Here is a 27511-nt window from a genome sequence, read left to right on the forward strand (position 1 = left end):
CTTCCATAAGGTTGGGAAGAAGGAAGTTGTTCTAACTAGACTACGCATTGGTCACAGTTTTTTAACCCGTCGTTTTCTTTTATCTGGAACTGTTGCACTAGCGTGTAGTTTATGTAACACTCAAATCACAGTAAACCATATTTTACTTTCTTGCCATAGTTACAACTCTCAACAATAGCACTATTTTAAACATGTTTTGTCCCAAGGTTTGTCCGTAACATTGGACAGTGTTATTGGTGACGGTGACACTGTCCACCTTGATAAAGTTTTTAGTTTTTTAATGGCCATTAATCTTTTTAATCTCATTTAAGTGTTTGATATTTATTCCTTACACCTTTTTAATTGTGGTTCCCTTTTAAGAGTCTCAATCTCTCTAGTTCAATTTGAAATTGGAAAATGCCCAGAACATTAAATAACTCGACACCAGGACTGGAAAGGCCAACTACAGGTGACTAACGCTGGTGTTTGAACTATCCATTTGAACTACCCGTTAGTCATCCTGGTGAGTTGTTATTACAGTTTTGCTGCAAGTCTTTTAACACTTTTATTACTTTACCTTTTGGTACTGGCCATAATGACACATAACCCAGAACCAGGACTGGAAAGACCAACTTCAGGTGACTGGCGGTGGTTCTTGTACTCACCTGTTAGTCTTCCTGGCAGGTTATGATCATTACCATTCTGCTGCAGGAAGTCCTTTACAACTTTGTAGACTGGATGTCAACATTGGTTTTATGCAATTTTATGTTTGTACTTGCTGTTTTGTTTTTACCTTCATTTCCTTTTATGTATTTTACTTCATTTACTTTACTTTTACCTTTTTACCAGACATTTGGCTAATTATTATTACAATTTTGCTACATGTCTTTTAAAACTTTTATTACTTTACCTTTTGATAATGGCTGTTATGACAATGTAACCTGGAACCAGGACTGGAAAGGCCAACTTTAGGTGACTGACGGTGGTTCTTGTACTTATCTGTTAGTCTTCCTGGCGGGTTATGATCATTACCATTATGCTAGAGAAAGTTCTTTACAACTTCTCTTACTCTGTTTTCTCTCTTAACATTGTAGACTAGGTGTCAACATTGATTTTATACTTTTTCTGTTTTTCCTTCATTCCCTTTTATGTATTTTACTACATTTACTTTATTTTACCATTTTTACCTGGTGTTTAGCACAGATAGCCTAGCTGCTTTGTGCCATAAAACACGAAATCAATCAATCAATCGACGGTCTTGGCTGTGTTTTAGTGGGCTAGTATTTTGTAAAATACACTCATAGTATGGTTTTAATACATTATATATGTATATGTATTATTACTACTTATAAATAAGTTCTTAAACTTATTTTTGTTAAAACATAGAACAACAAGTAAAGAAGTAAAGCAAACAATTATATCTTTTAATTATGACTTTTGTATTCATTTGCTGCTTATCTTAGGTTGCTAAACCTTATAAAATTTGCATGTGAAAGATGTGAAATGAAATGATCTTTTTTTAGATTTTATGTATACATTTGAAATAAACAAAAAATCATAAATTGCAATATTGATACAATAATATTTCATAGTACTTTATCAAGCTTAGTAACTTAGCTGTATTTGGGTCTTAAAAAGTATGCAATTTCAAGCAAACAAAAGACTCAATTTACCAGTGTGAATATTTGTATCAAAAGAATGATAATGATGATGCTGTACTTGAAAATGGTTTGAAAAGCCACTAGGGGGCATTCTGAGATTTAAATTGATTATTCACATGCATTAGATGAAAGTAATTGTAAATATTGTGATTAATTTAGCACATGAGCAATGTCTTAGCAAATAGAAAAGAGAGGAGGTTATTATTTGATATTTTAACTCATCAGTATAAGTAATTTGAGCTATTTATTTGTAAGAACCTATACACTTTATATTTGGAGATTACGAAAATTTAAGTTGAATTAATTCAGCATACCATATAACACAGAAAACCAATAATTAGGGTTTCAGTTATAATATTTACTTTTAAATAAAGAAATTAATTAATGGGTCACACTAAACTTTAAAGTATAATCTACAATTTAATATCAAACTTTATTGACAAACATTTATAAATTTTGAATGCGACATAACAGTCTTGACATTGCCTTTGACTTGTGACATGTAGCAATAGGGTTAAGAAATTCTGTGAAAATTTACTGTGAAGGAAAGTTATTTAGAAGATTTATCTCACAGAAATGTTCAAGAAAAATGCATGTGTCAAACTGTTTATTGTATATGTTATCATACACTGACATTTTCCTGTTTATCACTGTAATTTATTTTTCAAATCTTTTTTTTTTTTATTCTTTTTGGTGTCCTCAAAGTAAGTGATCTCCCAGATAATTTCTGATATTTATAACAGCAAACTTTCACAACATCAATTTTTTTTGTACTTCAAGTTTTCTAAGAGCAAACTTTGATATGACTAACATTTTCTTAGGTCAAGTGTTCTTGCAACAAACATTTACAAGGTAAATTTTATAAATTTCAAGTTCACTAGCAACTCTCCCACATTTAAATTTTCTTGCAACAAACTTTCACTTAGTTAACTTTTTTAGAGTGAAAGTTTCTAACAACAAATTGTCACATGGTCAACATTTCTATTTAACAATTTTTCTAACAATAAAGTTTCAAATCCTTAAATTTTCTACCAGCATACTTTTCAGCTGGTTAAATTTTCTTACAGTCAAGTTTCCTAGCACTAAATTTTCATAGAGAACTTTTTTTATAACAAACTCTCACATGGTAAAATTTAATAAAGTTTAAGTTTTCTAACAGCTAATTTTTACATGATCAACCTTTCTGTGATGACGAGAAAACCCACTTGTAGAGAAAATTATATATTTAAAGCTTTCTCTACCCACACCAGCCATTTTTTTTTAAATATATAATGATCAACCTTTCTTTTACACCAAGTTCTCTGGCAGCAGACTTTTATATGTTTAAACCTTCTAACAGCAGACTTTCACATGGCTTTGCTACGATCAGTATGTCGTCCTTTCCAGTAGCAAATTTTATATGGTCAACTTTTTGTAGCAGTGATATTTCCAGATATGTTAATGTGACAGTCAATCACACTATTCATCAGTAAAATAATAGCCCAAGAGTTGGCAGTGGGTAATGATGACTTACTGTCTTCCCTCTAGTCTTACACTATTAAATTAGGGAGGGCTAGCACAGATAACCCTCATGTAGCTTTGTGTGAAATTCGAAACACACAAGCACACTTTATTATTTTTTGTATTTAATAAAGATAAATATATAACCTAGAATTTAATGTAATTGTGCACTTGCAATCTTTGTTCTCTTCCATCAGTGTTCTCTGATGTAAAGAAACTGAAGGATTATGAGAATAGGATTATATTTTACACATTTTTTTTATTTCTTTTAAGTAAAGAAAAACTTGTTTATGTACATTTACTTTTTGATACTTAAGAATACTAAAAATGTTATAAGAAATGAATCTTGATTTTCAGCCATATGAAAGAATGAACTTATGTGATGCTTTGATGCCAAAATCTTACAAAGATGATATGGCCATTATTAAACAAGTGAGTAATTTTTCTACCCTCAAGAAGTCTTGCAGTTTAGTTCCATTAAATTTCACACAAATATCTAGTATCATATATTCATAGGAATTATTTTTTCTTTTACTACTGCAAATAAAAAGTTTGAAAAGCTTCTGTTTAATTATTTATAGTGGTAATGAAAAACACGATACTTTTCTTACATATGTTTTTTTTTATATCTTTAAAGAGCAGTAAATACCCTTTTACTATATTGTATTTTTTAAAGCACTGTAACTAATTTTTATCTATACATGCACTGAATGGCCAAAAGTATGTGGACACCCCTTCTAATTAGTGGGTTCAGCTGTTTTAGCCATATCCATTGCTAAAAGGTGCATAAAATAAAGCATACAGCCATGCAATCTCAATAGACAAATGTTGGCAGTAGAATGGGTCATACTGAAGAGCTCAGTGACTTCCAACATGGCACTGTCATGGGATGCCACCTTTCCAACAAGTCAGTTTATCAAATTTTTTCACTGCTAGAGCTGCTCTGGTCAACTGTAAGTGCTTTTATTGTGAAGTGGAAACGTCTAGGAGCAACAATAGCTCAGCCATGACGCAATAGGTCACACAAGTTCACAGAATGGGACTGCTGATTGCTGAAGCACATAGCTAGTAAAAAAACGTCTATCCACAATTACAATACTCACTACCAAGTTCCAAACTGCCTCTGGATTCAATGTCAGCACAAGAACTGTTTTTCGGGAGCTTCATGAAATGGGTTTTCATGGTCGAGCAGCCACACACAAGCCTGAGATCACCATGCACAATGCCAAGAGTCTGCTGGAGTGGTGTAAAACACACTGGACTCTGGAGTGATGTCTGGCAGTCTGATGGACGAATTTTGGCTTGGCGGATGCCAGGAGAATGCTACCTACCTAAATACATAGTGCCAACTGTAAAGTTTTGTGGAGGAGGAATAATGGTCTATGGCTGTTTTTCATGGTTTAGGCTTTTCAGTTCCAGTGAAGGGAAGTCTTAATGCTACAGCATACAATGACACTCCAGAGAATTGTGTTTCCAACTTTGTGGCGACAGTTTGAGGAAGGGACATTTTTTGTTTCAGCATGACAGTGCCCCCCGTAAACAAAGCAAGGTCTATAAGGACATGGTTTGATGAGGTTGGTGTGGAAGAACTTGACTGGTTTGCACAGAGCTCTAACCTCAACTGTATCAAATACCTTTGGGATGAATTGGAACACTGACTGCCAGCCAGGCTTTCTCATCCAATATCAGTGCCCAACCTCACTTCCTGCAGCCATATTTCAAATTCTAGTGAAAAGCCTTCCCAGAAGAGTAGAGGCTGTTATAGCAACAAAGGGAGGACCAACTGCATATTAATGCCCATGGTTTTGGAATGAGATGTTCAACAAGCACATATGGGTGTGATGGTTGGGTGTCCACATACTTTTGGCTGTGTAGTGTATGTAGAAATAGATTATTAAGAACTTGTTTGTATATATTATGGCTTTTCTGCCTGTTATGGTAGGCATTATTGCAAATTAAAAGATTTAATTCACCATTCTAATAACTATAACAAAATACTTATTAGATGGCCAGATGTGATCTAGTGGTTTAGTATATCAGACTATGGATCAAGTAATTCAAAATTCAGAAATGATGCCACTGAATGCACTTTGCAGATTCATTTAATTATGCATTATAGGAGTAGTAGTTAATACCATTATTAAGTTCAAAGTGATGGCAAAGCCATTTTAGTGATAAATTTCAATGGCTGTCTGACCTTCACATGTTCAACTTTTCAAAATTGTGAATGGTTATATCTGGACCTTAGTTCTCATACCTGACTATTTAGCCCATGTTCACAAGATATCACTCAGTCTTAAAATTCTAATTCTTGTGGAGGTTTGTTCATGCATCAATATTCACATTGAAAACAAACTACAGCTCAGTAAAATGTTTTGAGTATTGATTGATATGAATACTTTTTTAGAGTGAATAATTTTTTTAATAATATAAAGTTTTTCTATTTGTGACAAAAAATGTTTTCACTAGAAGTAATTCTTGCATGTATAAAATGCAAACCAAACTGATTGAATTTTTCATTTCTTGTGTAAATTTTGAAAAAGTGTATTTTTGTATACCATTAAGGGTGAAGTTGGAGATGGCATGTATTTTGTGGAGAGTGGTACTGTTCGAATTGTGATGGTCAGTGAGGTAAGAAATTTTGATTTATTAGTCATCATGAGTTTCATTTAGTGATTCTGTAAGACCTATTTACTACAAAAAAAAACACTCACCATTTACAACTTCAGCCATTTTGAATTGTTGTAGTTTTATGTGGTTAGTATCCATTTTCAGTAGATGGCATAGAATTACTCTCCATTCAGTTTTTAGTGTATCTATGTAATGTTGTTGATGATGTAACTTCTGTAATGCTAAGGGTATTGATACTCATAAACAACTACATGTGAATGTTCTGTATATCATCTAAATTAATTTTATGTACAATAGCACTGGTAAATCTGGAATTAATGAAAATTAACAGTTTGTGTTGTTTTTTTCTTTAGTCAGAAAGATTAAAGAATTTAAACATAGGACCTTCCTCCAAGAAATAAAGCAAATTACGTAAATCCATTTATTTAATAAATTACTATTTGGAAATAATTAATAAATTTATTGGAAAAAACAGTTTGGCAAAAGGAAAGTCATTCAAAGATCAAAGAATAAATTAATCCAAATATAGTATTCATCTAATAATAAAAACCTTTATCTCAAAGTGTGAGCTTACATTTGCAGATAATAATTTAAATCATAACACACAAGACAGTAACAATGTAGCTATAGTTATAGAACATTTTTAGCATTTATTTGGGGCAAAATATTGCTTACAAATTGTTAAGAGCATTTATATGCAATCCTATGAAATAACATGCTATATACTAATGTTTAGTTGTGTATAAAACAACAGGTTAACAACATAAAATGCACTAGTTTAAGCTTGAAAACATACAAGTACAAATTTGTATTTCCGTAATAAAAACTGATGCACCACTAGACATTAATTAGACAAGTTTTGGAAAATTATGAATTTAACCCATTATGTTTCTTATGGATAGTCTGGAGAGGAGAAAGAAGTATCTAAATTGAATAAAGGCCAGTACTTTGGAGGTAAGAAATATCAATAGCATTTATTCATATGCATATTACACAATTTTTGTGTGAATAAAAATTAAATAGATAAACATCTTTTTTTTTTCTTCAATTTTTAACTGGTTCTCATATGAGCATGCCAGTAAGCTTTGTCAAATGTATGTGTCTAAAGGCAATTTTCTAAAGAACAACACAGATAGTTGTGTACCTGTGTGTGTATTTATTTATCAATACTTAAATTTTCAGCATTAAGCAGTTGAGGATAAACAAATAGCATTTTACTTATGAACACTTTCAATGAATCAAGTTTTATCAGCATTTTGATCACAACTGCATTTTCTTTGGAAATAAATATTTCTATAGTTTATGTTGTTATATTATTGTTTTAGAAACTCACTGCCTTCCTTTTTTCTTTTATTTTTGTCCGGCTCAGGCAGTTCAGGGTATTTTCTCAAAGGATAGTAAGAAACTAAAGACATTTTTCTCACAATTGAAATTTAAAGTAGAGCTACTATTAAACATGAATATAAAAAGAAACATTATACTTTAACTACATTTAGTATTTTGCATAAAAGTAATTTTATGGAACTGTTTCATTCAGTCTTCTCATGGAGATATTTTTTATTGTGCTGTACAAAATTGAAATACAAATAACAAACTAGCATGTTTTACCTCTTACTAAACTGCTAAACTTGTGTGATTTTTACAAGTGTAACTGATGATTTGTTTATTTCAACCACCAGTAAATGCTGTGTAAAATTATCTTGGATATTATGATAAATTGATAGCTTCATTGCCTTTTTTTTAAAACATTATAAAAAAACATTTTAATTTTTATACATCAGACTCACAGTGCTTAAATTATTTATATTTGTACTTTCACAGAACTAGCTCTTGTTACTCATAAGCCTCGAGCTGCTTCTGTCTATTCAGTCGGTGATGTAAAATTAGCATGTAAGTATTTTTTTATATTTTTAAACTAATTAGATTTTGCACCCTTGTGAAAATATTAGTGTACTTTGTTCTGCTCAGAACCTAATTGTTAAACTTGTATAAGAGAGAAAACTATTTTGAGGAGTGGTAAATTTTATAACCTAAGATAGCAGTAGATTTGTGCTGTGACTTTGCTTACTGAGCAGGTATTTTGTGTCCCAAGTGCTAATGATCTCATTTTCCTGTTACTTCCTTTGTTGTTGTTGTTTATAGTGATAGTTAGAAGAAACTTTGTTTTATTGGGGGGTTGTTTTCAATTTCAGTAATTTATCTTTATATTTTAATCCATTCTTACACACCTGCAGTTTTGTGATTATTGTTGTAAAAGAAATTAAAACCAATCAAAGTATCCCATTTCTCCTACCAAGTGAAGTTGTTATATTCTTAACTCAAAATATTACGTTTCTTGTTTATTACTATATATTAAAAAACTAATGAGGTGAAGTTTTGGATTAGAACGCCAGTCAGTTTATTAGGGAGGTAGGTTTCAGGCTTTTAGTTCTTACATTTTGTTTTCTTCCTAACAGGTGGGTTAAGGCATGCGACTCGTAATCCGAGAGTCGCAGGTTCGCATCCCCATCGCACCAAACATACTCACCTTTTCAGCTGTGGGGGCATTATACTTTGACGGTCTATCCCATTATTCGTTGGTAAAAGAGTAGCTTAAGAGTTGGCAGTGGGTGGTGATGACTAGCTGCCTTCTCTCTAGTCTTACACTGCTAAATTAGGAATGGCTAGCACAGATAGCCCTCGAGTAGCTTTGTGCAAAAATTTAAAAAAATCCTGACAGTTACAGAATTTTATATGATATAACAGCTTCCATAAGTTCTAATTCATTTCAAGTTGAAAGGTGTGGCTATAAGAATTCTCTATTTTGATGAGGCAAAAATCTGAGATCCAATGAATAAAGATTTGATTTCTAAATGCAGTCAATTTTCACTTCTTCAAATTAAAAATGTGAATTGCTGTGCTATAGAAGATTATGATAAAAATATAATTATTATGTATATATAGTTTTGATTAAAGTAGTTTAACTAGTGTTCCAGTCTCTTGACTTTCACATTTATGAATATTTCTTTGGATATGTAACCTATACATTATATTAAGGCAAATCCAATGATGTACATTTGCTTAAGTGCTGTGAAAATTGCCCACCAGAGGCTTAGCAATAAGTCTTCAGTATTTACAATGCTTAAACTCAGGTTGTGATACCATTTGTGGATACAACACAGGTAGCTCGTTTTTGATTTTGTGCTTAATATCAAATCCTACAAACCAAAACCTACATAATCCAAACTGTATAACATGGTAATACAAAAAACAATTATTTTGCTTTTCAATGTCTAATAAAAAGTTCTTTATTACTAAACCAAGTATACCATCATAACTTTGTAATCATACAACCAAGAAACTATGTTAAAATAAGATATTTATTATAAAACAAAGTATGCTATCATAACTATGTTGTCATACAGCCAAGAAACCATGTTGAAATAAGGTCTTGTCACACCAACAATCCCTCCTTCGGTTAGAAGCTCATTTACTTCCTGTCGTATAATAGTTTGATTTCCCATGGTGTCTTAAGCTCAGGTAACCTATTGCATTGGTTTGAGCTTAAGAAAAAAACATTATCTGTATCTTTAGTTATCTCCACTAATATAAGTCATATAAAAGAGAGACTTGATCATTGAAACTTGCAAAGAAAACAATAACCATGATTTTTTCTCTTTACAAGTTTCCTATGTTCATAAGTTGGTGAAGTTTATTATCTGTTATTCTTTGGTTCTTAAACTTTCCATATATACATATTTTTTAAAGATAATAACATCATCATTTCTATAAGTTACCTTATACATACAGAACCATAATTTCTTTAGATTCTGTTTAAGGTTAAACATTATTTCATAAGTGTAATAATCATTTAGCGTGATAGATTTTAGTCTGTAGTTACAATATATAGATCCTGTTTAAGGTAAAAAATGATTTCAAAACCATAGAAAATATAAAATATTGTAAAGTTTAAAAATCCAAGACATGCATTCATAACCACTTCATTTAATTCCCACCCATGCAGCATTCAACATAAACTCCAGTTTCAGTATCTTGAATTTTATGTAGTAAGCAAGAGACCCCCAAATGTACATTTCAAAAATTGGCATAGATTTTCTACTAAAAATATCAAGTACTTGTATCATAACTTATTTAAACTTTATGCCCATATAATGCAAATAAGACCATAAAATTGTCATTTTTATATTTCAAAGTAATATTGATTTTGTTTTTAATTTCAGTTTTGGATGTGCAAGCATTTGAACGTCTGTTAGGTCCTTGTATGGACATTATGAAGCGCAACATTAATGAATATGAAGAACAGTTCTTGAAAGTCTTTGGTTCTAAGACAAACATCAGTGACTTGCGGTGAACCTTCCCCATCAGCTTTATTCTTTCCTTGTGTCTAGAACCAGTGTCAACCCTAGTCACCTAAGAAAGCTGCATGTCAGCTGACTTGAACTCGTAGAATATATCCCATCTTTCTCTACAGAAACTAGGTGTAGCTTCACAGGATCATAGTCATTGTAACAGAAGCAACAAGAGCTGTGTTAACTCAGCTAAGCCTGAGGTATTTTTGAATATTTAAATTAAATTAGCAATTTTCTACCATAAATACTCACTGATGCATGGAAAGTTTACAAATATTGTAGTTGTACATGGTCTTTATTTATGCAAGATATAATGCTTCATTAAAATTGCCCCGGTTTAAAAACTTGTTTATAATTTTGAAAGAAAGATAAAAGATGATGCTATTTATTTAACATGTTGCATAATAGTTATTTTTCACCAATTTATTAGTGCTATTTTCTGGGTTTTTATTAATATTCAAAGTTTTGTATTTTTAAAATCTGAAAATAATAGTTTAATTTAGTCCAGTTGTTAAAAGGTATGTGGTAGTAATGTCTAGAATAGGAAAGATGAATGAAAGATTTATCATTATTAATAGTTTCTAAGCCCTGAGGATTTTACTTATTCTGAATAATTTGGTTAGCAAAGAAAATAATCATTTTGTACCTGGATGTTTGAAACAAAAGCTCATAAATATGGTTTGAAAGAAGATATTACAAGTGTTGCTAAAGTAGTTCAAATCTTCATAAAAAATATACAGAATTAATTTCATGAATATTTCATTTAACAGATAATAATTTGATAATCACATAGACCTAATACTCATAACAGTAAGTGTAAAGTACATGGTCTGCATGTTTGAGTTTTAGTTGGGAATAACACTTATCAATTGTGAAACGGTCTTCAGATGCTACTTACTAAAGCTTCACACACAAGATGAAATTATAGCTATTTCTGCTTATCATACCAGAATTTAAAATTCTGTGTTAGAGATACATTTCCATTAAAAAATGTGTTATGTGTTGTTTTTTTTTGTACGTGTCCACTGTGTATTGGATCTTCCATTGAACTTCAGCATCAAATATTGTTGAGTGCACAGTCTCAAAAGAGTAATGCAATAGCTGTCACTAATCATCAGTAGAACATTGTCAGATCTCAGCCAATTGACTATAATTTCTGTTTTTAAATGCTGTAAAAATGTAAGTTCAGTTCATGAAGGAGACCATGCTTACATAAACAAACCATGAAATAAAATCCCTGTGCTGAGGAATATATTATTAGTATTCAGGAATGGTGCTAACTACATAAAAGGTTAACTATAAATTTGTGAAATTAATTTCCTTGAACAACATGAATTACACATGCCTATTTTGAAGTTTTTACTTTACATGTAGTAAAGTTTCTGTGGGTGGAAGCTGGAAAACTTTTACTCTATATCAGTAGTGACAGTTAAAATGAATAAACCTTGCTGGTAAACTAACACCACCTTTTGTTAATGTAATGTTTTAGGTATATTTTGAATAACTATGTACATTGTATTATAAATGTTTTGTTGTAGGTTGTGTTAAGATGTCTCTAAAACTATCACTTTCAAAACATACAGAGAAAGTATGGTAGTTATGATTCTGTTACTTTGGCTTCGGACTAGAAGGTTCTAGATTCTTTAGGAATTTGTTTGATAAAGATTATTCTGTTTTAAATGTTGTAACATCAGTTAGTGTAAAGTATTTTATTTAATTTTCTGCATTATCACAAAAAAAGCACCTGTGTCATTATCTCCTCACTTTCTCAACAAGTAGGTATGTTAGTTTTAAAGTTGGTTAAAAGTATTTCACTTCGATACTTTTGTGTACTAAGGTAAGAAGTAATTTTCTCTTTACTTTCCCAACATTACTGTCTAGTAAAGTATTTGTTATTTTGATTTTTTTATTTTGTAGAGTATTTATAGTAGAAATTACTGTAGGGCAGTTTTAATAATTGTTTTTGATAATAGTATTCAACTTTCCTAATTTATTTTTGCTGATTAAGTATTGATAACTGCTAGTATTTAATTATTCAGAAAGTAAAAGATGCAATTTCTTTGTTATACATGTATTACAAATGCACTATTTTATCGTTACATTTAAATTTTAATGGAGTAATTTCTTTGATTGGATTGTTCTTTGCAAGTACCAGTTTTTGAACTTGGAAGATTCATGTGTTGATTGGTATACTGTTTTTTGATTTTAACACTGACCTTTCCAATGGAAAGATCTCTGAAATACATATTTTGTTTGTTTGGATTTTCTTGTAGTAAAATAAAATCTGACTCCCATATCTTGTAAAATTGTATATTTTATTGAGCTAGACAGAGCTTTGTCTTTTTTCATATTAGTGCTTACTAAAATAAAATCTCATATATTTCATATTACTCCTATAAATGGGATAGTTTCAGCCATTGTTTTAAAATCATGGAATATATTTATTTTCAAGTTGAGTAATCTTAATTACTTTAAACACAACCATCTTTATGAAAAGATAGACAAATATTTTTTTTATTCAAAGAGGTCCTCAACCTCACACTTTCATATTTCCACTGGAATACATGCTTTTAAAGCAGATTTCGTTAAAGAACTCATTAAAGAAAAATCGTACATCATAATTATTCACTTGCTTACGAACTGACCAATAATAGTTGAACGTTTCTTTGTAATTCACCTATAGCAGTTTTAGAACTTGACCTCAAGAACAAAACTGAAATTCAATTTCTTTTTTAATTCACAAAACTTTATCATTTTATTATGTCCCACAGTCAGAATGTGCTTGCCTTTCAGTTGTATCGATGTTATAATGTGATGGTCAGTCTTACTATTTGCTGATAAAGAGTGGCCAAAGAGTTGAAGGTGGGTAGTGTTCACTGGCTGCCTTTGCTGTAGTTTTGTCACTTCAAAATTAGGGATAGCTAATTTGTGTAACAACCAATCGCTATGTTCCACATACAGTTACTACTTAACATTGTTTTGCAATTTATAAATTGATAAACTTGAATGAGGTAAAGTGTACGATACATACACACTTAGAATTCTGAAGTCTCACTGTATCATTACAATATACCTACCTATTTATTATTCAGCTGCTTGAGCTACACTACAGTTAAATGTGAGGTATGGAAGCTTTGCCTTGGTGAATATATATTGTATTGGTCTCATTTCCATACACAGCTGGTATTTATGTGTGGAACAAAGGAACCAGAATATTAGCCTGATGGTAAGCTGACCTCATATTGACTTTTGTATCCACTTTATTGATCTTCAACTTGCTACTCTTGCAGTATCCTGTAATTGTTAGGAATCCCTTTGAAAGAGTTTTGCAACATGCTGTGTATTATGATTTGAAAGGTTTATCACCTGTTAGTCAGTAAAAAATGGCATGACACTCTTACAGCTATTAAGTTCACATACACACATATATAATTAATTTAGTATGACCACTACCACTTGTACTCAGCTACATACAATTGGTCTTCCTCTTCTGCATATGTTGCAGAAGTAACTTATGTTCATGTTATCTGTGTTGCTTTTCGATGCAGAGTTTATTCTTGATTATATTGCGTGGAGCATATGAATGGCTTTTACCACTGATCTTTAAGTTCTTGGAGTCTTACTGCAGCTGGTCTTTTCTTAATAGTCCTGATGTCTCAAGTTGATCCATTTTATTTTATTTTCCAATATTATGTACAAAGTATATTCTCATGTTGAATGTTTTAAATCATCAATTCGAACACATCTTTATGATATAAGTACATGAATGTTTTGTGTCAGACAGGACTGTTGCATACACCTTCCAAAAGTGACCTGTTTTGAACTACAAAATGCCAAACAATGTCAAAATGTAGTTTTGATGCATACCATTCTACCACAACTGTAATAGCAGTTGTTCTTTGGAAACTTGCTGATTCTTTTTTTAAAAACTGTTTAAAATAATGTATTCTAATGTGTGTGTGTGTGTATTAGTTTGTTATAACCCAAAAAGAAGTTGAAACAAAAATAAATTAAAAAATAATAAACAAAAAATGCTCCTCTAATTAAAAATTTTCCAGGGTATAAACCTACTGCTGTGCCACTGAAGGGCAGATTATACTTCATATTGTACTTTAACAATATTTTACAACAATAACAAATTATGCTTATTACTCAGTGTTGTGCCAGACATCAGTCAAAGGTCTAGATGCTGTCAGCCAGATAATGTAGCATAAAATATTTTCCAAAATGAAAGATAACTGGAAAACAACCAATTCAATTCCACTTTTAATGTTATATCTAGTTAGATTTTAAAAGTACATTAGTATGTGAAATGTATGAAATTTACAATTTAGTTACACAATGCAAATGATATTTGTATGTACCAGAATGGTAACAGAGTTAGTTGTTTCTGAGTAGTGTTTATAAGCTCAGTAACAACTTCAAACATATTCTAATTTTTAATAACAGTCTAAATTTCAGTCAAATTTAGGTTGCTTTTCAAACATAAATACTCCATCCCTTTTATCATTAATAATCAGACTGATACAGTTCTACTACATAGAAAAGAATGATAAGCCAACCATTAAACACAAGTATATTGTTATGTGTACTTCTTTGCTAATAAATTTATTTTTCTGTGTTTTTTTTGGTATAGTAATGTTTCTCTTAGTCAACTCCATTATGTTAGAGAATAACATTGCTGTCTTTACTAGTTATATACTACATTATACTTTTTTAGTCTATTAGGGAAAAATGGGACATACTTCTGACATTGAAGAAGTGTCAAAAAACAAAACAAAACAGATCCAGCAGAGAATTAGAACCAGTAAAACACAAAACGACAAATTGGTTCCTCTACTATTATACAATGCAAAGAAGCACCTAATTCATCTCATGCATTTCCTATTGGGAATAATAGCTATATCACCCTATCAACTTACAAGAATAATTTGAATATTCATATTTAGCAGTTAAAAGACTTTGTAAAAGGAAAATTATATCCAACCAAGGAAGGTATCACATTTTTTCAACAGAAGGGGAGGAATTTAAATAGTAGTTTCCAAACATTAGCATAGCTGTACAGAGTGATCTAAACATGATTTTTTTCTAGAAGACCAGAATTGTGTAATTCTCATTACTGTGTTTATAATATTATCTCTAATTTATTTAAATACTGATTTGATTATCATGGTGTTGATATGACATATGATAAGGATCTCTGTTTCAGGAAATTCAGATTTCTCATTTTGTTGCTTACTTAAATATTGTAGTTCATAATGAAAAGAAATTGAATAATTATATTAAATAAATTCTTATTAATATATGCTCTGAGTTTTCTTGCTTCTAATTAATAAACCCAGACAACACACAAGAACCCCAACTGTGCTGTTAACAAAGAAATTTATTTTTCAACATAGACTTGTATTTACTTGTTTATTTTATTGACGTCTTCAATTTATTCTTAGCTTAACAAACTTGAACCCGTAATTAATAGAAACTTTTGGTTTTTCTGTTGAACATCAGTGAACCTGAATACCACACGAGTAATTTTTTTTTTTTTTTTTTGCTGCCTCTTATCTTCCTTACTTGTCAATTTTAATTGATTTAGTTTGAATAAGTTTACATATTATAACTTATTCCAGCTCTGTCCCCATTTTATTATGTTATATATTATAATTTATCTCGAACGAACCTCCAATTTATTAACTTACATATTATTATATTTCAAATAGGCTGAAACTGAGTTAAATTGTATTTAAAGTGAGAAGTTAATTAAATACCGAAACGTGTCAAATTTACGATATTTGCCAACAAGATTGATACACGGAGTTTTCTTTCTTAATACAAATATATTACAAACTTACAAATAATGTTGAGTCTTCTATCTGATGCGCAACTTCCTTGATATCCCATCAAAGGTTTACGATGAATAAATTAATTTAAGAGTTTGCATAGGTACAATTTAATTAACGGAGAGATGGCTAACTCTTCGATGTTCACACGTGCGTCTTTCATCGTTTGTTATGTAATGTCTTTGTAAAAATACTAACACCCGATGTTAAACTGCTGAAGTTAGTTTGTAATGTTCGAAATGTATAAACGTTCCTGGTCAAATATTTGAATTTCCCGATTAGTTACCCTTAATAACAGCCATAACCACCGAGGTTTATATCAGCTGTAGTAAACCAACAATATATTCCCTCTCTTCGCGTTGCGTTGATCACCTTTTATACACTTGAGAGGAAGTCTCTAAAAAGTTATAATGTTACGGTCAATCCCACGATTCGTTGGTAAAAGAGTTGGCGCCGAGTGGTGATGACCAGCTGCCTTCCCTCTAATCTTAAACTGCTAAATTAGGGACGTCTAGCGCAGATAGCCCTCGAGTAGATTTTCGCGAAATTAATAACGAGCCATTCCAAATATTGTTACACACCTTCTTCGGTGGATCAGCATGAAATTTATATCTTTATAACAGAAAATCCGGAGTTCAATTTCCCGCTACTGATAGAGTGCAGATAGCTCAGTGTGTAGCTTCGCGGTAAGAAAACAACTTCCTCACGTACTTTGCAAGTAACTCACTATTATTTACCAAAATGCTTTGCTGCTTCATAAAAGTTACTCATAACAGTTGTCTTGGTTTGTTTCCACCAGGCTGATTATTTGAGGCACGTAACAGGTTATTGATCAAAGTTAAAGGTCATTTGTTTTCTATTTAGAGAACCACTAAAGAAAGATGTAGTGTAGGATTAGTTTTCTGTGAGTCCATTTTGCAATAGCGCATTATTTTTTACTACGTGCACTGATCAACATTCTTACTTAATCAAAGAAGTGCAAAACACCGCTTATATGGCAGAAGTAGAACGCTGAGATTTTTTTCATGCCACTTTATCTTTCCCTTCTTAAACCTACTTCCACTGGCTTACCGATGTGCACATACAGCACATTCATTCATCACGTGAACTGAGAGTAGAGTTTTCCTATTCATTCGACCACGAACATTTGATAAAGCAGGCAGTAGTCGCTCAGGTAACAGCTTAGTCAGCCAAAGAAATATGGAGCTTCGAGGAAGATTGTGGATATGGCTAATGTGTGTGATGGTGACAACCGGCTCAGGTTAGTATACAGTTTTAACTCTAGACGTGAAATTCAGTACAGTACAGTAAATTCGTTACAAAACCGTAAAGATAAGAACATTTTATACGTATGTCGTTGAACCACAGTATGATAATACACCAGTAAATCAACCAACAGCAATTTGTAAACTTTGTAATATTGAAAATAAACCAAGATCGTACTGTTAAAACACATTGTATGTTTTGAATAATAAATATCGCTATACTTATAACTTTTTTTTTTTAAATTTACTACGATGTTTTTATAGGTCATACTTAATCTTCTATTGGTAACAGGAGCGTAGGTTAACAAGTTTTTACTATTATGTAGTCAACCTGTTTTATGCGTTATCTACTCACCTAGATTGCTTAATTATCTACACTCTACATATAATCCCTGACCGGAATTTGAGATTCGATCCATACAGTTAATACTTTGCAGCTATAACGTTCTCTAGCTTTTCGCTACAACAAATAAATACACAACAATATATAAAAAAAAAAGATCTTATTTCCCATACAAATTTTTCATTTTACATCTTATTGATATAGAACAATTCTAGTTTCCTGCTTTAACATGTAATTCATAGGACATAGATTGAAAATACATTACTGTATATTAGCTAAAGTATACATTGATTTGGTTCCATTCATCGTTCACTTCTTTTGCACCATTTCAAGTAACATTACTGTAATTTTGAAAACAAATTTTTCTTAGTTTAGTTCAGTGGTTCGCAATCTTTTCTGACTTGCGTCACACTACGACAATCTGAAAATTTTCGCGGCACACCTGGAAAGCCTTAACGATTTTTTTAGGTACACGCTATACGGCAAGCGTTAAAAGCCTTGAAACGAAAATCACGGCCAAAGTAAGCGATAATAATGTCATTGTGCATCACGTTTAGATAGACGTAACACAAAAGAGTTAACTTAAAAAGCCTTAGAACGAAAATCACGGAGAAAGCAAGCGATATTAATATCATCCGCACATTGACAATACTATCGCTTGCTTTGGCCGTGAGTGTCATTCTAAGGCTTTTAACGATATTGTGGTATAACAGATAAATCAAAACTGTTTATTTGTACATATGTTTTCAATGTGACGCTTGTGCCTGCTTCGGAGAGCAAATTAAAGCGAGGCTCTAACGTAGACAAACAAGCTCGCATTTCACCATCGACTATAAGAAGCCTCTCTCTCTTTCTAGCTTTAATTTCAGTCAATGCTGAAAATCCAACTTCGCAAACTTACGAAGATGCAAATGAAAGCAGAAGTTCAATTGCTTTTGAACTGATTGCAGGATATGAATTTTTAATGGAGATCCAAAACTCAACCAAGTTCTTTCGGGAAACAATGACTGATAAAATTTGTCGTTTCGTAAATCAATGAGCTGTTCTTCCTCTTCAGTTGTAAGATTTGATGTCTCGTTGATTCCGACAGCAAGTGAAGGGAAGTAATGCTTTAGTGTGGACTGTAGGTGTTCATAATTTGAGGGACAATTTTCTTCTTTGACGGACATTCGTTAACAGAAGGACATTGAAGGACAGCCATCTGTGCAAACGCTGAGACAGTTATTCCAATATAATTTGAAGAGCAAAATGTTTTCATTCACCAACTCGAAAATGTCTTGGCCTTTCGCTGTACTTTTTAAATCTTTGCAAAATAAGTATTCGTTTACGATCTTTCCATCTTTTATGAATCGAACAAAAGCCAGAACTTGAGCTTCTCCACCAACGTCAGTAGGTTTATCAACTTGAAGAGACCATAGCAAAACAATTCATCTTCAGGCGCTTCGAAGTGTTCGCAAACTTGATCCTTCAAATCCGACGACAGGTCTACAATTCTGCGCGAATTTGTGTCATTGGACAGTGGAACTTGCTTAACCTTTTTGGCGGCATCCGTTCCAAGCATAGCTTCAACGATGATTGTTAACGCTGGCGCAATGACTGATTCAACACATTCTTCTTTGCAGCATCAGACTTATTTAAATATTTTTCCATGGATAAATGATAAAACTAATTCATACACGATAAGCAGGAAGTTCTGCAGTTGATATAAAATTCCTACCTACAGCGTAGTAGCTGTAGCTTACTGCAGAATGAGAAAGTGTTCCAGAAAGCAGTTTGATTGTTTGATGCATCATTTATGACGTACGAAGCGCTTGTTGTGCCACAATTAAACTAACAGTCGAACCGTTGCAGTCGAGAATGAAATTTAAGTATGAACTTCTCAGTGCCCGAGTTCAATGAAAACCATCAAATGTTTGGAAGGTTCCAGAATGTCTCTATAGTAGCTTTTATTAACTGATGTGTTCGACCTGCTTGTAAAATCCCAAGAAAGTTGAATGTGTTTCAGAAACACCGCGGCACACAGGTTGAGAATCACTGGTCTAATTAATTTATCGAAAATTAGAATATTTGTAAGTTACACTAGTAACTGTGCTTATGTTTCTAACTCGTAATTATAAGTGTTTGAAATCCAGTTTTCTTAAGGTTTTAATCACGTGACTGATGATTACCAGTGTTTGAATCTTATTTTCTAATATTTTCATTACGTGAAAGATCGTTACCAGTGTTCGAAATCCTGTTTTTCTAACGTTTTTATTACGTAACTGATCATTACTAGTGTTTGAAATCCTGTTTTTATAATGTTTTCATTACGTGATGATCCGTCACGGGTGTTTCTAAATCATTTTTAAAACTTCATTTTAGAGTATTAAAATTACTTCCATGTCAAACATGTTTTACAACTGTCGAAACTTAGAACTATAACATGAGTAAGGAATGACTACAATGGCGCTGATTTGTTTGACTATATGCAGTAATTTGCTTAGTTATATAAGTGATTGCAAGTCAAAGTGGGAAGACAAACTACATTTCAGTTTACACTGAGAAAGGATGGATCTCGTATATAGTTTCAGCAGCAGCAGCTAACTACTATTATATATATAATCTTCTGCTGATTTCTTCCTTTCCTGGTGGCTCAGCGGTGAGTCTGCCGACATTTATAAGATCAAAATCAGGCTTCGATATCTTCAATGGACGGAATAGAAATAGACAATTACACAGCATTTCACTTTACAACAGCCTAAGCATCTAACCTAAATTCTCCAACTAGAAAAACTAAACGTTCTGTATAATTTAGTTTTAACAATGGGGAAAAATCTGCCCATTAAATAATATGTACTAGCTTAATAGATGTATAAGATAATGCATAGAATAAATGGAAGTTCTCCCCCTTTCTATTGCGACTGGTGTAATGATTTTGATGCTCTCGTTGGGATGTGTTTTTATGTACTACAGTTAAGAGGTAAATATGTTATACATAAAGTTGTATATGCGTGGTCTACTAAAATTGTGGTTATTTAGACTGTGCACAATAGTTTAGACATGATTATAAAACTAATTATATTACGTTTGCAGTCTTAATATTTGACAATGGGTTTGCAAGTAACTGTGGGATATCATTTTACTTAATATATGTTATGTGAATTTCAATGCAAACGACTTAAAGCTCAACATCTCACGACAGCTATTTAGGTCAATCCACCTTAATTTAATTGTTTATTTCATGTTTGAATATTCGAGATAACATGCAATAGGAACAAACAAACAACTAACAGTATAAAGCAACTAGTAATCTCAGGTAGAGGTAAATTTTTGTTAAAATGAGATCGAAACTTTTCTTTCATTTTATTCACATTTTTTGGACAAGTTAAAGTATCGAAATTAGCAGCCACTGTTTTTCAGGTTATCACTGAAATACTTTTAAACATATGTGGCGACAGCAAACGATTTAAAACCTCTGAAATAAATAATTCAGTTTTTTTTCTCTCGCAGTGACAAATTACGCATACCTCACGCTTCACTTTGAATTAGAACCCCCTCAGAATAATTATTTGTGCTATCTTCAAAATAAGATATTAAAATAGAAACAAACAAAAGACAAAAAAAAAATAAAATGCGAATTCTATTTCACTTAAATCTGTATAATTTTTGTCAGTTATCAATTCATATTTGGTTCCAGTTGCTATGACCTGAACTCAAGTATTCCAGGGGGAAAACAGTAAGTTTACGAATTTCCCAAGGTGGATACAGCACAGAACTAAATGTGACTTTGCTCTAAAACAAATAAATTGAAATGAGCTGTTAGACCTGGCATGGCTAAGTGGTTAGGGCGTTCGACTTGTAATATGAAGGGGGGCGTTATAAATTAACGGTCAATCCCACTATTCGTTGGTAAAAGAATAGCCCAATAGTTGACGCAGGGTGGTGATGATTAGTTGTTTTCCTTCTAGCCTTACACTGCTAAGTTAAAGATGGCTAAAGCAAATGGTCTTCATGTAGCATTGCGAGAAATTAAAAACAAAACAAATAATTCATATGTATTGTGTTAAGGAATTAATTTGCTCTTTTATGTATTAGGCCGATGGTAGTCTTGTTTTTAGTGTGTTCAAACTGTGATCTAAAATTCCATGATTTTGGTCTCGTTGCTGTAATATCTGAAAGCTGAGGGGGCGTTCTATGTTACTTTTCGGTCAGACAACGGAAACCTATAGCAGGGGTGGTTAAACCGCAGCTGGCGAACCAAATGCGGCTCTTATAATGTGCGGCTCGCTGAGATATATTGGCTGAGCTCCTTTTTGCATTACAATTAATATGAAAGGTAAATAAAAAAAATGCAAGCTTTATAATTATTTACCAGGTATAAACTGAGAATCGACTGGATTAAAACGTAAATTTAATGTTCATGGCAAATAGATATATTTAAGAATTTAAATCCTAATTTTAATACTAGATTTGAGTTAGGGATTAAAGAAATTTCGGAGGATTACAGAGGAGTTGTGCTGGAGAATCAGCAATCATACAAGCAAGGATTATGAAGGAATTGTGCTGGAGAATCAGTAATCATACAAGCAAGGATTATGAAGGAATTGTGCTGGAGAATCAGTAATCATACAAGCAAGGATTATGAAGGAATTGTGCTGGAGAATCAGTAATCATACAAGCAAGGATTATGAAGGAATTGTGCTGGAGAATCAGTAATCATACAAGCAAGGATTACGAAGGAATTGTGCTGGAGAATCAGTAATCATACAAGCAAGGATTACGAAGGAATTGTGCTGGAGAATCAGTAATCATACAAGCAAGGATTACGAAGGAATTGTGCTGGAGAATCAGTAATCATACAAGCAAGGATTACGAAGGAATTGTGCTGGAGAATCAGTAATCATACAAGCAAGGATTTCGAAGGAATTGTGCTGGAGAATCAGTAATCATACAAGCAAGGATTACGAAGGAATAGTGCAGGAGAATCAGTAATCATACATACAAGCAAGGATTACGAAGGAATAGTGCTGGAGAATCAGTAATCATACAAGCAAGGATTACGAAGGGATTGTGCTGGAGAATCAGTAATCATACAAGCAAGGATTACGAAGGAATTGTGCTGGAGAATCAGTAATCATACAAGCAAGGATTACGAAGGAATTGTGCTGGAGAATCAGTAATCATACAAGCAAGGATTACGAAGGAATTGTGCTGGAGAATCAGTAATCATACAAGCAAGGATTACGAAGGAATTGTGCTGGAGAATCAGTAATCATACAAGCAAGGATTACGAAGGAATTGTGCTGGAGAATCAGTAATCATACAAACAAGAATTTCGAAGGAATTGTGCTGGAGAATCAGTAATCATACAAGCAAGGATTACGAAGGAATTGTGCTGGAGAATCAGTAATCATACAAGGAAGGATTACGAAGGAATTGTGCTGGAGAATCAGTAATCATACAAGCAAGGATTTCGAAGGAACTGTGCTGGAGAATCAGTAATCATACAAGCAAGGATTACGAAGGAATTGTGCTGGAGAATCAGTAATCATACAAGGAAGGATTACGAAGGAATTGCGCAAAGCTACACGAGGGCTATTTGCGCTAGCCGTCCCTAATATAGCAATGTAAGACTAGAGGGAAGGCAGCTAGTCATCACCATCCATCGCCAACTCTTGGGCTACTCTTTTACCAATGAATAATGGGATTGACTGTGACATTATAATGCCCCCAACAATGAATGGGTGAGCATCTTTGGTGTGACGGGATTCCGAACCCGCGACCCTCAGATTACGAGTCGAGTGCCTTATCCTCCTGGCCATGCCGGGCTTTGGCGGAGTGTTAGTGTGATATTGGGTGCTATAGAGTTTGGTTGCATTGCGCGTTTTGGAGCTTATTGTTTCTTTTCACTTTAGGCCCGGCATGGCCAATCAGAGGGTCGCGGGTTTGCATCCCCGTCGCGCCAAACATGCTCGCTCTTTCAGCCGTGGGGGCGTTATAATGTGACAGTCAATTCCACTATTCGTTGGTAAAACTGTTTTTTATTGGAAAAAGATTGGTCGAAATATATCTGATGGAGGTTCTTTAAGGTTAAGGGGATTAACTGTGTGGATTCATCATCTTTTTTTCTCAATTTAAATGGTAATAATGGTAGGACAATGGGATATAAACAAATTTGGGCAAAGTAAAAATTTCATTTTTCTAACAGGGTGGTTGACCTGTGAAGTAGATTGCCTTCAAATGTGGTAAACAAAATAAATTTAGAAATATAAGGAAGGACTGAATAAATATTTGAATGACAAGGTTTTACTCTGAGGTTTTACTTTTTTAAGTTTAGTGCATGGGGCAACCTAAATGGACCAAGAGGCTGTTGTTTGTTGTGAAAAGTTTTGGTAGACATTTTTAGGGTAGCATCCACATCCCCTTGTCTCCTGCAACTTTGCCACTATTTAGAATGTTTAATTTATTTGGAAAAATTGTTGTACAATAATACATTTAAAACTCTAGCACTCAGGCCTGCTTGAGGAAGGAAAGGGGGCAACTGTCCAGGGCCCCAGACAAATGAAACCTGATTATGCCATAAAGCTCACTTTTTACACTTATATTCTTTTTAATAAGTTATTTAAAATATTAAAAAAAGAAGAGAGAGAGAGAGAGAAAAAGGAGGGCTAGCAAGGATGTTTGCCCCAAGGACCAAGCTAACTCTTGATGCTTCTGCTAGAATTAAAAATGTAAAAGTGACTTGATGCTGTAATCAAGCAGAACACATTGAGAAAGACATTTCATAACCATAGTAAGTGACTCTCCAAGCAACAGTTTGGTTGTATCAGAAGATAGAAAACTGTAGAAATAATAAAGTTAAAAACAGTCATTATAATTCTTATACTATTATTATTATTTAGCTGCTCTAGTAATGTTACATTATTTAGTATTTATGTTCATTTATCATTATTGAAAAATTCATTTTTAAGGAGGTATATAAATAGCTTTACTTTTATCTATTAAAATCTAACTTTCCTGCTCAGATAAAAAAACCCTATAAAACTGTCTACAAAAATGCAGTTTTAAACCAAGAATAAAAGTTAATGATAAAAACTTTAAACACCTGCAATTTCAAGTATAATGAGAAAAACATCACTGATGTTTGCAAAGTCCAAACTAATCACGACTTATTTAGTATCATTTAAATAAAATAGAAAGTAAAATTAATTAAAATACTAATACTAAGTAGCGGCCTTCACGATGTTTTTTTTTTAAAGATAAAATGTTTAATTTCTGGTTTCCTTCAAATTGTCAAACTTAGTAATAAAATTAACAACAAGCCAGTGTATTAATATACACTTTTTTGTGTAACTGTAAATACATCTTACCTGGCTCAATGAACGATGCGTTGTTACCTTTGCATTTACAATTGAGCGAAAATGAATGGCAGTAACGACGAAGAGACAAAAGATAACCTAGCCTCATTTAACAAAGAGGACGGAACTATTGTTGTTGCTTTTTTTAAAAGGTTAACTGATGCCATTATTCGTTAAAGAAAAAAAAAGTAACAGACCTTTACATCTACGTATATTTACACCATAAACTTTATTTCTTATCATACCATCGCTGGAAACTTTACGAAAATTATGTGAATTTAACCAACGTTTATTTCGCCACCTAGTGAATAAATGGATACACAAAAAAATCATTCTGTCAAGGCAACATTAAAACTTGTTGCAAAATTCATGCACTACAATGATCTGGCTTTAAAGTAAAATTAAGGAAATAGCCGTACACATATCGTTGGTTTATTTAATTAAAAGCATATTAAAAACCCTCGAATTATTCGCTTATTCTATATGTATAAAAAAGGAAAAAAAATTCAAGCTATAATGCTTTTTCACCCCTTGCCAAACTGTCAAAGAAAGGTTGTTGTTTTTTTTAATTTCTCCGGCCCGGCATGGCCAGGTGGGTTAAGGCGTGCGACTCATAATTCGAGGGTCGCGGGTTCAAATCCCGGTCGCAACAAACATTCTCGCCCTTTCAGTCGTGGAGGCGTTATAATGTGATGGTCAGTCCCATTATTCGTTGGTAAAAGAGTAGCCCAAGAGTTGGCGATGGGTGGTGACGACGAGCTACCTTCCCTCTAGTCTTACACTGCTAAATTAGGGACGGCTAGCACAGATAGCCCTCGAGTAGCTTTGTGCGAAATTAAAAAAACAAACAAACAAATTATTCATCGTGAACACATGGCAGCCAGATACTTCAATGAAGATATTATGAAATTTGTTTTGAAATTTTTAATTTCATACGCTTAAATAGGAAGACCTATCGGCAGTTCAAAAAATTTTATTGAAGAACTCGAACTTGAAAATAAACTCAATAATGTCTCTTTCTACTGCATTATGAGGTGGCTGTCAACCAGCAATGTCTTAAATAGGTTTGTGGGTCTGTTGGAGCCTATTATTACTTTTCTTGAAGAAAAGAAAAGATTCTATCCTTAACTAGAAAATGATAATGGATGCAAGATCTAATGTTCGTTACTGATATAATGAATCATCTACAAACTTGGCATTCCACGGCAAGGATAAGATTGTTTCTGATTTCACTCAGACAATGTTCACCTTTGAGAATAAAATAAGACTTTTTCTTAATATTGTCAAAAAACTTTAGTTACTTTTCCATTCTCAAAAGGAGAGTAAATATATTCCCTGATATTGAAATAAAAGAAGTGTTTGGAAGAATACAAAGATAAATTACAAGGACTGCTTGACTGTCTGAAGCCCAGTTTCGCCTTTCTTGTAAATCCATTCATGGTTAGTTAATGTGATCAATGATGGTTGTCTAGTTTACGAACCTCTGGTTACAGAATCATCTGCTGTGGAAATGGAACTAATGGAACTACAGGAGGACCTGGGTCCAAAGATGATCCATAAATCCTATTCTACAACTGAGTTCTGGAAGCAAGTTCTAGAAATAAAATATCCTGAAATGAAGAAAACCAGTGTGCTACTCATCTCAATTTTCAGCACAACACACTGCTGTGAATCACTGTGCTCTGTAATGAAGTTTGTGAAGTCGAAGCATCGTGCAATCCTTACAAATCAACACCTGACGGAGTTAATTCGTACAGCCTTGACAACATATCAGCCGGAATTTCAACGACTCACAACCAAGATGGAACTCACAAGACCTCTACTAGCAGTAATGAGCCTGATAATTGTATCATTGACTGTTTGTGTCAGAAAAATATTTTGATAAAACTAAAATTTTGTAAGGTGGTATCTGATTAAAATTTCTCCTAATTTTATTGTTTTACATATTTTCCTCCATGTTTTGACCAGATATTTACTAAGATAAATAAATATCATTAAAAATATTCTGTTTTCACCCCTTTTATTTTTGGTAGTCTCATTTAATGTTAATGAAATGAAAGTTTGCATATTTTTCTTAGATGTTTCCGTAGTTCATTACCGTATTAAATACAAGTTAAAACAATAATTAGCCAGGATTTTCAAAACATTTTGTATATATATGTGTACTTTGTAATTATTGAAACTAATACAAATTAATAATTTAAAAACTATATACATGAATAAATATTATTACGCACATGTATTTCTTAATATTTATATAAAATTTATGTAACAAAACATGCATGTAACAATAAAAACGTGAATGTAATATTTGTTCATGGCTTGTGGCTCTCAAACATCTGAAGTTCATCGTATGTGGCTCTGACGTTAAGCAAGTTTGGCCACCCTTGGCCTATAGCATGGTTTTTCAAACTATGCTCGACGGAGCCCTTGGGTTCCGCGAGGAAATTTTAGAATGTTTATTTGTTTTGTTTTTGAATTTCGCGCAGCTAGTCTTTACCACTCACCGCCCACTCTTGGGCTAATCTTTTTACCAACGAATAGTGGGATTGACCGTCACATTTTAAGGCCCTCACAGCTGAAAGGGCGAGCATGTTTGGCGCAACGGGGAT

General features: G+C 32.7%; 1 protein-coding gene across 4 annotated transcripts in view; it reads left to right on the plus strand.

Moving 5' to 3' along the window:
* The window catches only part of LOC143235053 (cAMP-dependent protein kinase type II regulatory subunit-like), a 101763-nt gene extending 89349 nt beyond the window's left edge, over positions 1-12414 (plus strand). For all 4 annotated transcript variants that reach the window (XM_076472812.1, XM_076472814.1, XM_076472815.1 and 1 more), the window contains 5 exons: positions 3498-3572; positions 5706-5771; positions 6674-6725; positions 7593-7661; positions 9992-12414. In XM_076472812.1, coding sequence (XP_076328927.1) covers positions 3498-3572; positions 5706-5771; positions 6674-6725; positions 7593-7661; positions 9992-10122 — 393 coding nt within the window. In that variant the 3' untranslated portion in view covers positions 10123-12414. The remainder of the gene's footprint in view (positions 1-3497; positions 3573-5705; positions 5772-6673; positions 6726-7592; positions 7662-9991) is intronic.
* The last annotated feature ends 15097 nt before the right edge of the window (positions 12415-27511 follow it).

The sequence above is a fragment of the Tachypleus tridentatus genome, chromosome 12, assembly GCF_004210375.1.
Source record: "Tachypleus tridentatus isolate NWPU-2018 chromosome 12, ASM421037v1, whole genome shotgun sequence".
Classification (NCBI taxonomy): Eukaryota; Metazoa; Arthropoda; class Merostomata; order Xiphosura; family Limulidae; genus Tachypleus; species Tachypleus tridentatus.